Source organism: Bactrocera tryoni, chromosome 5, assembly GCF_016617805.1.
Source record: "Bactrocera tryoni isolate S06 chromosome 5, CSIRO_BtryS06_freeze2, whole genome shotgun sequence".
Taxonomy (NCBI): domain Eukaryota; kingdom Metazoa; phylum Arthropoda; class Insecta; order Diptera; family Tephritidae; genus Bactrocera; species Bactrocera tryoni.
The window spans coordinates 49,635,822-49,650,428 of record NC_052503.1 but is presented as its reverse complement, the minus strand read 5'-3'; the positions used below and the strand labels follow the sequence as shown (position 1 = coordinate 49,650,428).

Below are 14,607 nucleotides of genomic sequence, written 5' to 3'. Positions count from 1 at the left end.
GGAAAGACAATTTTTGAAAAAATTGGGATACTCTTTTCGATAGGAAGTTTGTAGTCTATAGGGGTTTTGCTTGAGTACCATATGTTGTCAGTCTCTGCGATTTATTTCTAGTGATCACTACTGTGCTTCTGCCAAATGCGATGGACTGTAAGCAATTTAAAGCCTAATTCATGTAATTTTGCCATGGTTTTCATTTATTTTTAACACCGTGAATCAGTCAATCCCTAGCTCCCACCGCTCTCGTTACGTCCTCTGCTACAAATAAAACTTTACTTTGCTATGTGTAGTCCTTTGTGAAGCCATAGAAAAGAAGAACTCCTATGTTTGAAGTTATAAATTAGCAAACGCCCAATAGGGCAATAGCCTATCAAAAGCTCCAAAACTTGGGAGAAGCTAGCCTTATTGAGGGCAAAGAGATCTTTAGCTCTCTTGCGATCTATCTTGGTATTTTGTGACAGCGCATGTACCGATGGAAGCCCAGCGCTGGCCAAGCTTTCGCGAAGCCCAGTAGTAGAACAGGAGAGGATACGGCAGCACCGACCCGCTCCCATTCTACCGATAGCAGTTCTAGGGTGCCTTTCCTTGCTAGCTCATCTTTCCAATTTCCTGCGATTCCTCGGGATCCATACAAGTCTTATAATAAATACACCCGATGCTGTTGATAGCGAGTTTAGACACTCCTTGATCAACCCTATGCGCACTGTTGACAAGTTCAAGGCTAGTATCGGCTGAACGGGACATCACCTATCATGTTAAAATCGTCGAAATAATTTCTCAAAGTCCTATAGACCACAGTGTATCCTTTTACCCCATAGAGGAAATTCTCTTGCCTACTTGTCGGTCTGACTGCTAGGTGGTATTGGCAGAAAAATATGATATATCGTAACGTAATGAATGAGGAATTGTAGAAATTCCCATCCATTACAATTAGAATTTGAGTATATACTGGGGAAGTGAAATGAATATATGTATAACCTCTCCTTACTCACTGTCCGCAAAGGGCTCCCTATTATCACTAACAAGACCCTGTCTTCCGGCGGTGTATCATTCTGCCCCATAAAGGAAGTTCGATTTGCTACGTGTCGGCGTGGAGGCTTGAAGGATTTAAGGAGTTTTGAACAAAACTATGTTTATTTGAATCGATTATAAAATCTCTTTTGCTGTATGGCATTATGGCTCTATGCATTTTGCAGTAATAACAAACCAAAACCTCTTTTGTCGCTTCTCTATATGCGTTTATGAAGTAGTGTAGCTTGTGCGTTAATGACAATATTAGTACCTTACGAAAGTCGCACAGTATGGAGTTGATCCATTATTCTCCCATATGTTACTATAAAACGCATAGCAGAGCGACCATCAGACACATAAACAGGCCTTTCAATTTAATCACGAACTGGCTTCTTAAATCTTATACGAAATACTGTAGACTTTCTGTTGCAATAATATATAAAATTCTTTAAACTTTATGCACTAAAATCTTCTAAACGCGTTACTTATATTTTCTGTAATTTTATACCTACGCGGCAACGTAGGCAAAAATTTCCCATAAGTGATAACGTACTGATTTAGTGAAATGAGCAACCCTTGTGTTTTGATGCAACTCTGAGTATGTATATTTTTGTCTCAGTCTATTTATATGAACTTTTTATAAAATGTAATGGGGAAGAGTAGCAAAGATGGATAAAACGGATATGAAGTAGTGGTAATTGTTTTTCATTGAAAATTCAGGTTCATATTCTTTGCAAAGAGCAAACGACGACGTCTATAATATTTAAAAAAGAACGTGAAAAGTAGAAAAATCGGGCAGCCAATTCCGCCCAACATTGGGAGGAAGGAGGAAAATTCATAGTGACCTTATTTGTGTAATAGTTAAATAAACGTGAAGTGAATTTTTTGAGATCAATTATATAGAAGGAAGCAGAATCGTAGTGGCAGAGGCAGCGGAAGAAGAAGAAACACCCGTCTGCAGTTATTGCAAGCAGCGTCAGCGTCGCTGCTGAGGCAGTTCAACATCCTATCCCCGACCCCGAAAAATTAGATCTGAAAAGATGGCGACCAGTCGCACCAGTCGCATACAACAAAATAAGAATATTAATTCATTCTTTTCCAAGATTCAAGGAGCCTTTTCTGAGGCATGTACACAACAGCGTCTATCGACTGATAAGAAAACCTTGGAGAAAACTTGGAAGTTAATGGATAAAGTTGTAAAGTTGTGTCAGCAACCGAAAATGAATTTAAAAAATAGTCCACCTTTTATACTGGACATATTGCCAGACACGTATCAGCGATTGCGTCTTATATACTCCAAGAATGAAGATCAAATGCATGTTTTACATGCCAATGAACACTTCAATGTGTTCATTAATAATTTGATGCGCAAATGCAAACAAGCCATTAAATTGTTTAAAGAAGGAAAGGAGAAAATGTTTGACGAGAATTCACACTATAGGAGAAATTTAACCAAACTTAGTTTAGTATTCTCTCATATGTTAAGCGAATTAAAGGCCATTTTTCCTAATGGAGTGTTTGCTGGCGATCAATTTAGAATTACGAAAGCAGACGCTGCAGAGTTTTGGAAACTTAACTTTGGCAATAGGTAAATAATTAAATTGAAATTATTTTTGGTATAATTATTGCATTTTTTTTTGAGTGCGGCTTGTCTTGAACTCTTTTTTTTTCTTGTTTTTACTACTTGAACAGACTATATTAAATTTGTCACTAAGTATCCTAGAAGGAAACGTCTGATACTATAAATAATTTATATAAATTATCAGCGCGATGAGATTGGCCGATTTAGCCATATCCATCCACCTGTGACTATAAGCGAACTTTAGCTTTGTGTGCACTGTCGATATCGGACCATTAAAGCATATAAATGCATATCAGAATAAAGTGATTGTATGTTTTTCATCTGAAGAGATTTATTCAAGCAATTTGGTACGGATTATTGTTTGTAAATGGTGCATCTCCAGAAAATTTGTCTCGATCGGATCACCATGCATAATGTTGCCCTACAAACTGACCGATCAAAATTAAGTTCTTTTTTGGAACCTTTTGTATTTGTGAAGTGAATTATACAGTAATCGAAGTTAACGTTCTTTCTAGATTCGATATAATACTATTGGATTAAAAAACGTTGCTGACAAATATTGTTTCCGTATTATGATACTGAAACTTATGATGAAGTTTTTTTAAAACACCTCCATAATTTTTTACTATCGAGTGAAAGTTTAATCAGTTTACCGTATTCCTACTTTTTATTTAAAAATTAAATAATATTCTGCAAAATGAAGTTGATCACAAATAATTACATATATATTTAACTATTGCTGAAAAATTAATGGAATATGTAATTAATTGTCGGATATTTAGACTAAGTAAATATGAAATATATTTTCATAAGTTAATTAAATCTGTTAATACTTACAGTACGCTGGTTCCTTGGAAAATATTTCGTATGGAATTAAATAAAGTGCATCCAATTTCATCTGGTCTAGAGGCAATGGCGTTAAAAACAACCATAGACTTAACATGTAACGATTACATTTCAAATTTTGAATTCGATGTTTTTACACGTCTGTTTCAACCGTGGGTGACACTCTTACGTAACTGGCAAATACTAGCAGTCACACACCCCGGATATGTTGCCTTTTTAACATATGATGAAGTTAAAGCTCGCTTGCAGCGTTACATCCATAAAGCAGGAAGCTATGTTTTCAGGTATGTTTTCAATATTTAACACTTTGCTCAGCCACAATTATTTACATATTCAATTAAATATATATTAGATTATCATGTACGAGGCTTGGGCAATGGGCGATCGGTTATGTGACCGCTGATGGCGAAATTTTGCAAACTATACCACAAAACAAATCTCTCTGTCAAGCGCTATTGGACGGGCACAGGTAAATAATTTGAATTACAAATGAAAAACTATTTTTCCAAACATTATCTGAAGGGGTATAATTTCACGCAAACAGATTTATGACCAAAAAATTACTCAAAGTTTCACCACCATTTGAATAAATAAACAATAATAACAGGTGGCGCAAAAATTACCTTCCGATGTGTTTTGAAAAAAGAAAAACTTTTTTAAAAAATGAAAAACTGATTCTGCTTGTGGATTATTTTTATTTGGTCTTTTAAATTTTTTTACATCAAGTCGAGAATATGATATGTAAATGGCCGCCGCCACAGTTGATTGTCATTTGAGCCCTTTATGGCATTTTCCATCACTTTGGCTAAAACTTCCGGCGATAGGTCCTCACATTCCTTACGGATATTGTCTTTAAGAGCTGCAAGTGTCTGAGGCTTTTTGACATAAACCCGCAACTTAAAAAAACCCCACTGGAGCGGTCAAATCAGGCGATCTTGATGGCCTGGTAGCGTACCATTGTTTATTTACGTGTATTTCGCATGTGTTTACTACACAAATGTCAAAACAGAACTGACATTAGAGGTCAATTGTAAAATTTATAGCATCTTCTGATCATCTTCTGGTTTTTGCGCCACCCTCTATAAATATATTTCCTATATTTTTTCTAAGAAGTCAAAATAACATCACATAGCTACTTTAAGAGTGTAGTAATTTTCGTAGACATATATGGAATATGCTGATAGTTGTTACTGAATAAGACGACTTCTTCCACAATTGCTAGATATTCGGAAATTTTTGTTGATGAAAATGAAAACGTAAATTATTTAGATATATCCGAAATTCAACTCAATTATACAACTGGTCACGTTTCGTAATCTAAAAGATTAGAGGAATAGTATTAATGGAGAAAGGGTCCTCTTGCCACGTCTTCCAATAGAATAGAGCTGAAATAAATTGAATTTGAAAATGTTTATAGTTAAAAACTAGAAATATTGTTTTTAAAACTAAAGAATTATCTACTCTCCTTGTCCCAAATGTTATCAACTAACAACTTTGAAAATTACTCATCATTTGAAAATTATTACATCATTAATCTGTACGTTGAAATCTGATCAAAAAAAACAATCATAAAACAGATATTTTTATATCATAACTTTAATAGTAACAAATAACATTATTTACAGGGAGGGCTTTTACTTGTATCCTGATGGTCAAGCCTGCAATCCTGACTTATCCTCAGCTGTGCAGAGTCCTACGGAGGATCACATTACCGTTACCCAAGAACAATATGAACTATACTGTGAAATGGGTATGTAGACAGAAAAACCAATAAAAAAAATAGTAATAACTATATCTTTTCTAATGTACTATAGGTAGCACATTTCAACTGTGTAAAATTTGCGCTGAAAATGATAAGGATATACGCATTGAGCCATGCGGACATCTTTTGTGCACACCCTGCCTCACATCTTGGCAAGTCGATTCAGAAGGACAGGTAAGCAACTTTTTATTAATTCCATAAAATTTTCAAAGACAGCATGTAAACAGAACGAACTAGCCTACAGCTTTTTTTCACTCGCGTCAGAAATAAAATTAACACTTGGCAAAGTACTCTCTACTCAAATCAGCTTTGTCCCAAAATAGTGATAGTCTATACTACTAGATTTATTCGCAAGCTTTCTTCTTAAGAATTAAGAGAAGATTTTTAATTATATTTCAACAGCATTGGGGGCATTTTTAATATATATAGATTAAGCTTATTACAGAGCCGATAGAATGTACGTCATCCTTCAGAATCGGTCTAATAACTAAGTCATGCATATAAAACTAAATTAAAACAAAAAAGGGATGACCCTTCACAAATAAAGAAGTTTCTATAGAAGAACTTGATTTTGATAAAAAAAATTTCCTGTTCAATATATGACATTATTCGCCGAAAAGAAAAACTACGTAAAAAATTAGTTACCTACTTCGGACGGCATTTATATAATTTTATGAAAAATTTTATAAAATCTGAAACATAATGTACAATTTTACTGTGTTGCAGGGCTGTCCATTTTGCAGAGCCGAAATTAAAGGCACTGAACAAATTGTGGTTGACGCTTTTGATCCGCGTAAGCAGCATAATCGGAACTCGACAAATGGCCGCCATCAGAACACCGACGACGACGATACAGAGGTATAAATAATAAGTAGGATATTTTAGACTTTTTTTAGAAGCGCTGCGCTTTGCAAATAACCCAATAAAATCGTAAAACAAAAGCCAAGCATAATATTAAGCAATCAATCAATACCCAAATTATATACCACTGCCAAACACTTGTACGCTGTAAGCGAGTTACGCTTTGGTGATTTCTTCCACACACTAATTCCGGCTTTCCATGTCATTCGCACGGCAGTAGTCCCCAGTTATGGCACATTAATGATAGTATATTGTTCAAGAAATATATTTTATTTCTATAATTTTTCGTTTTGTGTTTCGTTGGTAATAACTATTATTGTTAACAAGTTATGAATGTGATCGAAAAAATAAAAATGTATTTTCCGAAGATTTAAAATTAGAAAATGGTAAAAAAAATGCTTGTTGAACTAATGTTCTTGAAATACTAGTAATGTTGATTGGTTGTTTAGTATTCTTGTTAATAGCTGCCCTGAGTGGGAGCTTAGTTTTGATTGATGCTATGAAATACGCAGACGTTTTCATAAACCCTTCTGTAAATAGTTACTGTATTATCTATTTATTATGCATATTTATAATGTAGGCCTATTGCCTACAAAACTTCCCATATTATATTTATTATTGTTTCGATAGTACATTAATTATGTTTACATTTTAATTTTACTTTTAATATATAATTTTTATTTACATATAATCATTTTTATTTATACATACATACATTCATATGTGGCTAGTTCATTCACATATGTACATTCATAATCCAGCTGGATTATATAAAAACGCAACCAACAACAAAAAAGTAATATTTGAAACAACAGTTGTGGTTTAAAGGTGTAATTTTGTTAAGTACAGCTTACAGTTTTATACTTTTCTACGTCTCGATAAGAAAATTATGAAATATATGAATATAATTCCCAAAGCCTTCCAAAATTCCGTTTCCCGAATATTTGAGCATCGATATTTAGCAGTGTTATGAACAGCAAAGATGCAATGATTTCTTACGCTAGTGTACGTAGGTGTGTTTTGTATCAATACAATTTCAATACCGAATCGATACTTGGACCACAACTTTTATAACACATTGTATGGACACTTTGCATCTTTGTTGAAGTTTTGGAAATATATTTATAAATTGCACCTCTAATATTTAGAGCTAATAATACCTTAAGTAGACCATCTACAGGCGGATTTATTCGGGAACATGTTCATATATTTGTCCACCAACTAGTTCCAACATGGCTTGCGAACAACATTTATAGAAAATTATCAGCAAATAAACATGCCGGCGGATAATTCTTCTTTGATGACTATACATGTTTATTTTGAAAAAAATCACTCATAAATTCCAGCAGAAATTGCTTAGACATCTTGACAAATGTGTACGTTAAAAAATTTTTTCACAAATAGTGTCGTGTGAACATTGCCATCCACTGTAAATCTTGTTCGCACGATCACAGCCAAGATAGAAACGCAGCTATCTTTCGCGAACAAAATGTCGAACACGAAATGTGGACACGAACACTACGTTCGAAAATTTCGTCGAAACGAATACAATCGTCGAACGAATTCGTCTGTGAATGGCCTTTTTTACATGAAGAAGTCATAAAGATCAGCAAATAATTTGTAATTTTGAAGTTTTTTTAAATCAAATTTGGTAAAAAAAAGTTTATAAATACAGCATTGCAGCACTTACAATGCAAAATTCGTCTTGAGTTTGTTTACTTAATTATTTATACCTTGCATAATTGTCTCAAATTATAAAAACACAGCTGTTGCTCACTATAAAAAACTATATTGTTTTACATTATAACAAAACAGAAAGTCGTGTAATTTGCTTTGTATTTAGTTTTATGTATGTAGTTGTATTTTTTTACGAAAAAAACTCCAAAGATAAATAAGTAGTAATAAATTTACGTTACACAATAAATTAGAATCGGACAAATATTGTATACAAATCTGCATTCATATAAACTTTTGAACATAGGAACCGTAAATATGTTATGTAAATACTTATTCCACGCAAAGTTGCATGAAAGGTTGCTTCCTTCCTGCTTATTATTCATTTACCATTTTTTGCAATGACATATTTTATTTTATTTATTATAACTTTATGTCTAATGTCTCTTTACCTGTAAATTGTTTACAATATTGTTGTTTTATATACTTGTTGCATAATATGGAACATTGCTGCCTTTGATCAACTATGTTTATAAAAAAATCTATGATTTTTGCACTCATTTTAACTAAAGTTATCAGTTCTAATAGACATTGTTTAGAAAATCTATTATTTCATTTGGAATAGTAGAACTGATATTCATGCACAAGTATATATGTATATGTTTATATACATATTTTTATTTGCATGAATATCGCGTATCTACATATTCATATATGCTTTTGGCAGTATTAAGCAAATAAACAACCCAGCAAACACAAAATATAGTTATCTACTGGAGAACTATTAGATAACTAGTATCTTTTTAAAAACACTAATGTAGTATAAACACTTGAGAAACATCAGATAAACTGCTCCAATTTGAGTTTTCCAATCGGATTCTAATATAATCCTCTACTGCGATTCTAATTTCTATGCATACATTTTATCCAGATCCAATTAAAATCAGTTACCAATATTGTTGTTTTTTTCTTTTTTTTACTGTTCCTTTCAATTATACATAATATGGTTTGAAAACTACAGTTATCTAATATAATAATCAAAAACCTATAGCGTTTGACACTGTGTTTGCTGGGCGTGCACAACTTGGTGGATATTTGGTGAATGCTGTTATACAAGCATTATAACATTAAAAAAACTAATAAGACTGTTAATTCATTTTATATATATTTATTTTTATGATGAATAAAAGTTGTCATAGAATAGGTTAGAGTGGATCGCAGTCAAGTACAATAGTAAAATTCTTTTCGCATGCGAAAATGTTTAGATAATTAAGAATAATGAAATTTACTACGCAAATAGCAATACAATATGTCTAAAAAGTCATTTAACCAAAATAAAATAAATTAATTTTTCCACTTCATTTGTGAAAAAGCAGATAGTTTTTATGTTTTTAGTTCCTTTTTTATTGATATATGCGTTTCCACTCTAATTGAATGATATGTGGTAATATTAAGGGTGTTAAGAAATATTAATACACAATTTTATATATATATATACATCAGGTACGCTCCACGGAGTTTAGGTCCCAGTTTTGATATTATGGAGCTAACGTTTCTAATGTTAAAAACAACACAAATTAATTTTTCTTCCACTAGTGATTTTATGAAGTATTTTTTTATGTCTGACAACCTTTGTCGTGTTTTTCGTGGTGTGTTTTTGAATGCCATCGCCAACCAGTGTTGCACTAATACAAAATAAACTTAACTTATATATTTAACTTAAAATAAATGTCTTTCAATATGTACATACATGTAATTCATTTAATTTATTTTGCACAAATTAAAATTTGGCGATGTCTGTGCATAAATGTAAATTCATTACATATATTTACCATGTTTTCTTGCTTGAACCATATTTCAAAGTTTCGCAAAAAGCTTTCAGCTGTGGAGGCAGTGCCAGTGGGTGTATGTACATATATGTATGTGTATAAATATTTCTAATTGTGTTAATTTGCCTAAACCAAAGGCTAACTAATTACTACATATTAGATTTGTTGTAAAAATATTTGTATTTTTATGACTTTTGAACTTTTAATTGCAATAATTTGCACATAATCGATCAAAAAATAATTAGTAATTATTATTTATTTAAGTAAGGCTAAATTTCCTTATATACGACAACTAAATATATTTATATAGAGAAAAGTGCAGTAATTGTATATTTTGTCGGAAGTAAAAAAATAATAAAGGCAAATTTATTAGAATTATTTTATTTAACTGTATTGAAGCGATAATAATTATTTTTTAAGGACTTTGTTCTAGTAAAACGTACACAAAATATAATGCGAATAAATTTAAATGACGTTCAAAGTTTTTTCAACCTTTTGTTTTTGTCGTGATTTTCGCTTGGTTTTCTGCATGTATATATGTATTGGTTTAGATATTTTAGAGTTTTTGTACAATAAATGTCAGTAAAACCCGTGTTTTTTACATATGTTATTATCTGTTATTGTTTACTCTCCTATTTAATTTTTTATTCGTCTTTTCCAATAAAATAATAGTGAAAAGTCAGACCGCCAGGTATTTAATCCAGTGGTATACCTAAAGTTTTCAAAAAACAATAATAATAACTTCGAACAATAAAGAAACGATTCGCCTTGGCAACAAATTTATTGTCGATAAAATCTATACAAATATATGTAGCATAGGTAAATTTCTTACTAGTGTCAAGCGTTTCCCATTTTTTTTTTATTAACTAGACGAGTTGAGTTTTAACCTATTTTCTCTTTCCCAAACTCAAAAATGCAAACAGGTGTTTTCTATATTGCAGAAAAATCTTTAAAATGTTTTTAATAATTGCAGTAATTTTCATTTTTGGAAGTAATCTTCGCTACTACTCAATATTTCAATATATGTACCTCAATAAAACAGCAAACATCAAGATAACGCTCAACTAAATTGATCAAAACATTTCTTATACTTAGAAATATTTGCCGCCGCCTTCTAGTCCAGCATGATGGGCTCCATAAATACGGAAATATTTATGTAATATACTATCTGTGTTACTGTGGCATGCTGCTTAGTTTTTCGGTTTATTTACTGTTAAATTTTTAAAATAGGATTTCGTTAATTTTTGAAATTCTGTCGCTTGCTCGTGCCTTGCTAATTCTATTCTTGTTTAATCGTTGATTACTTATGTTATATTTGTTAAATTTCAACCATATTCCCCAGCATGCGACGCAACGCCTACCCTTAAACTCCAAAGTCAAAATCATTATAAAGCGCGGTTACGCAAAAAACACAACTTAAATATTGAATATTTTGAATGCATCACCCAATTTTTTCTCTCCCCAATTTGATTACCTCTCTTCGTTGGTGTCTGTCCACTTTTTTCGTAATACATCATAGGATGGCGCTGATTTCAACATTGCCACCTCATCGCTTCATGCATTAAGCAACAGTATGACCACAACCACACCTGCCACGGACAAGCAGAGCCCGCATACGTCTCCACGTTTCGCTCGCCGAAGCACTACTCCTAGCTTACTTGCAGTACAGAACGACTTATATGCAGGCCACATACCGAATCTTACATTGGTGAGCTCTGGCGGCAGCAACTACATCGTGGCTGCTAACGCATCGGCTATAGCTAACGCAGTACTTTCACCACAGCCCACGCCCACTGCACCACCTATACATGCCGCCAATGGCGGTAGTAGTAGTACAAATGTAGCGAGTGCTGCGCAAAAATCGACACATCGGATGAGCGCGCCTCTTATGGGAGCTACCTCAGCCTCGAACGGCAGTAATCCCAACAGTAATTATGTGACGAGAATGGCGACCAGCAAATCCGAACATAACGACAATTCCTCGTATGCCATACTACAAGGTCTACAAGATCCTTTGCAAGCAAATACACAACAGCAGCACACAGCTACACCACGTCATGTTGCCCCTCCGTTGCCGCCGCGAAAGGCATCGCCTGGTGTTGAGAATAGTGCCACAACAATTATAGCTACAAGTTGTACTGTAACTCCAGTTATAGCTAAATCATGTGAGACAGCAACCGTGAAACATAAAGGGCAAACTGCAATGGGTGGAGGAACTCCTTCAGATAGCTTAGCGACGAATACAGAAGGAGCTGCTGCGCCACCGCAAACAACAGCTCCACCGATACCTCCACATGGCAACTTGATGTTGGTAGACAGTATTGTTGAAGATTTGCGAGCACAACAGATCAGCGTGACCACATCGACGACTTCCACTCCTCATTCACTGACAACACAGTCAACAGCGGGTTCTGGACCTGCTTCTACGCCTACACGCTCAATACTCGACGATGACATAGTCGGACCGGCCGAAACGATTATGGGTGTAATTGACACTCGGCCCTTGGAAGCACGATTGGCAGTATCAGCTCGCATTTTGGAACCAACAACCGTAAAGCTGCCACCAGTAACTGCTATTAACCCCATGGCGTGCACTCCGCATTACACACAAATATGCAATGCGACTTCATCAACACAACCACTGGCAATGGCATCTGCCGCAACCACGGGAGGCTCAGTAGTAACTGCGTCAACGGTGGCATCGCAGCGAAGTCAGCAGCAAGCCACGCAATCACTACAGCAACTACAACAACAGCCGCTTCTATACGAGAATGTAGCGATCAATCAAAAAGACTGCAATGTACCATATGAAAATATCAATCTTGAATACATTGCACGGCTTGTGAAGGAGGGCTATACCAAAGAAAACGCTATTACAGCGCTGGGCATTTCTCGCAACAATATTGAGATGGCATGCGACATTTTGCGCGAGTTCGTGTCGAAGAGTACTGTTTGAGATGAGCGGCCGGCAAGTATGATACCTGAGATATTATCAAATCTAGTAAGCATTGAATGCAATATTACATACATAGTTACATATATCAGGTTAGTCTAAAGAAAAATTTCATGTTTGCCCTTTCGAGAAGCGTTTGGCATTTTAAATTCGACATAAGTAAAAGTAAAAACTGAATTCCAACTTCTGAAAAGTCTTACATCAAATAATAATGCATACATTTTTATTTAAACCTCGATTTAAGTAAATTGTTTGAAATAGTTTATACGAGTATAAGAAATAAATTGAATTCCCCTTGAAAAGGACATAATTTAAATATAAAAATACTTAAAAATTTGTATGCCTATTGATTTAAATTTAAAGGAATATGTATAATTTTACCGTATATCCGAGATCGTATACTCACATACATACACATACATGCATATGTATGATCTGCAGCTTATATTCATAAATACAAAGGCAGTAATTAGCACGTAGTGGCAGAATGAACAAATAATCAATCCTTATTACTCAAAATGTAAGAAAAAGATCGAAAAGGTAGCAGCAAGCTTCAATTTATCTACAATTGACTTGAAGCTTAAATCAGTACTATAAACAATCCATAACGATTTTAGTGTTAAGATTCTTATTAATATAGCATACATATATGAACTCGAACCAGTATACACACACTTATATACATATACATATTTATTGCAATAATATTTACAGGAACAACTCAACTATGACATTATGTACTCTAAAAACTGCTTATATACATAAAGTAAATACGAAAACAAATTTTCTATAGATACTCCAATATCAACAACGAAAACAGCAGAAACCAATTACCAACTCCCAATTTTTTTTCTAACAATTAGGGGTGTCCTTAATTAACTATACTATCACGGGAGAAACTTTATAAATAAGTGTGTTTTAACATATTTCAATTCGAATTCATTGAAAAAGCGCAATGCTTAGGAATGTTGAACAAATTTCCCATTTTGCTTTCATATTTGGTTGGAGATTTTGTAGTTTATTATTGCAAAGCCAATTTTACTGAAACAAAACAGCAATACTATTGCAAAATGTTGCGTAGTATAAAATGTACAGGACAGAGCCATTTTTTAAGTTCATTGAATCGGAAAAATATTAACGAAATGGTGCGTAAATAGTATTGCCAGTAGAAAATATTGAAATGCCAAACTGCAAACAAGAATTTTGTGTCATTGTGTCACTCTTCTTAGCAAACTCGAACGTTAGTGAAAGATTTGAGAATAACACAAAATCGTAAAATGATAATTCATATAAAATCCACAAACAAATTGGGACTTAATCCTCCAAACTAGTAACATGGTGGTTAATTTATAAAAGCTATTCGGACCTAACTAAAATTACAACTTACTTGTTACACATTAAAGTATATTTGTAGTATTTCATTTATCTAACCAGTCACCAAATTGGAGAGTTGCTATAGTAATTCTGTTAGCCTGTGTATGTTGGGTTTACCAAACAAAGAGAGAGATCAGAAAAGTAGATGGAACAACTTACTATATTTGAGAAAGTATTTTTTTTTTTTCAAAATTCAAGATCTCTTCACTTCATTATTTTTTAAATTACAATGTAATATCGTAAAAAGTATTATGAAAGAAAACTTGATAGAATTAATTTCTACGTATGAACGTATCCGTATAAAAATTATTATGGAAGAAATAATATGGGTAACATTTGGTTTTGGCAACATGGTTCTCATTTCACTGGTTCTAGCTGTCCCGTATGGAATTAGTTTCCACATTCACTATTGTGGATAACTGTACAGGAAACCTGTCTCATATTTTATTTGTATAAATTGTGTAATTTGTGCACCAAATTATTAATTTTTAATCCATAATATTGGGATTTTTATTTCTAGAATCAGAATTAAAATATAAGTCGTTTGATTGTGTAAGTTTCCCGGCCACTGCTGTAGAGTATTATGGATGAACTGTTAATTTTTAAGAAATTTGAAATGCCATCAATATACTATGCTCGGTTGAACTGATTATATTGCTTTGATCGAAGCTCAGAGAAGACTAGTCAGTTTTTACAAAAATTATCGAAAAGAAGGTTT

At 33.4% G+C, this 14,607-nt stretch overlaps 1 protein-coding gene across 1 annotated transcript; it reads left to right on the top strand.

The window, feature by feature from the left end:
• Window positions 1-1,691: 1,691 nt before the first annotated feature.
• On the top strand, window positions 1,692-12,559 carry LOC120776862 (E3 ubiquitin-protein ligase CBL-B-B). The gene is made up of 7 exons (XM_040107908.1): window positions 1,692-2,596; window positions 3,430-3,720; window positions 3,789-3,905; window positions 5,062-5,186; window positions 5,251-5,372; window positions 5,925-6,056; window positions 11,082-12,559. Exons 1-7 carry the CDS (start codon window positions 2,049-2,051, stop codon window positions 12,516-12,518), a joined length of 2,772 nt encoding a protein of 923 aa, XP_039963842.1. The 5' UTR covers window positions 1,692-2,048; the 3' UTR covers window positions 12,519-12,559.
• The last annotated feature ends 2,048 nt before the right edge of the window (window positions 12,560-14,607 follow it).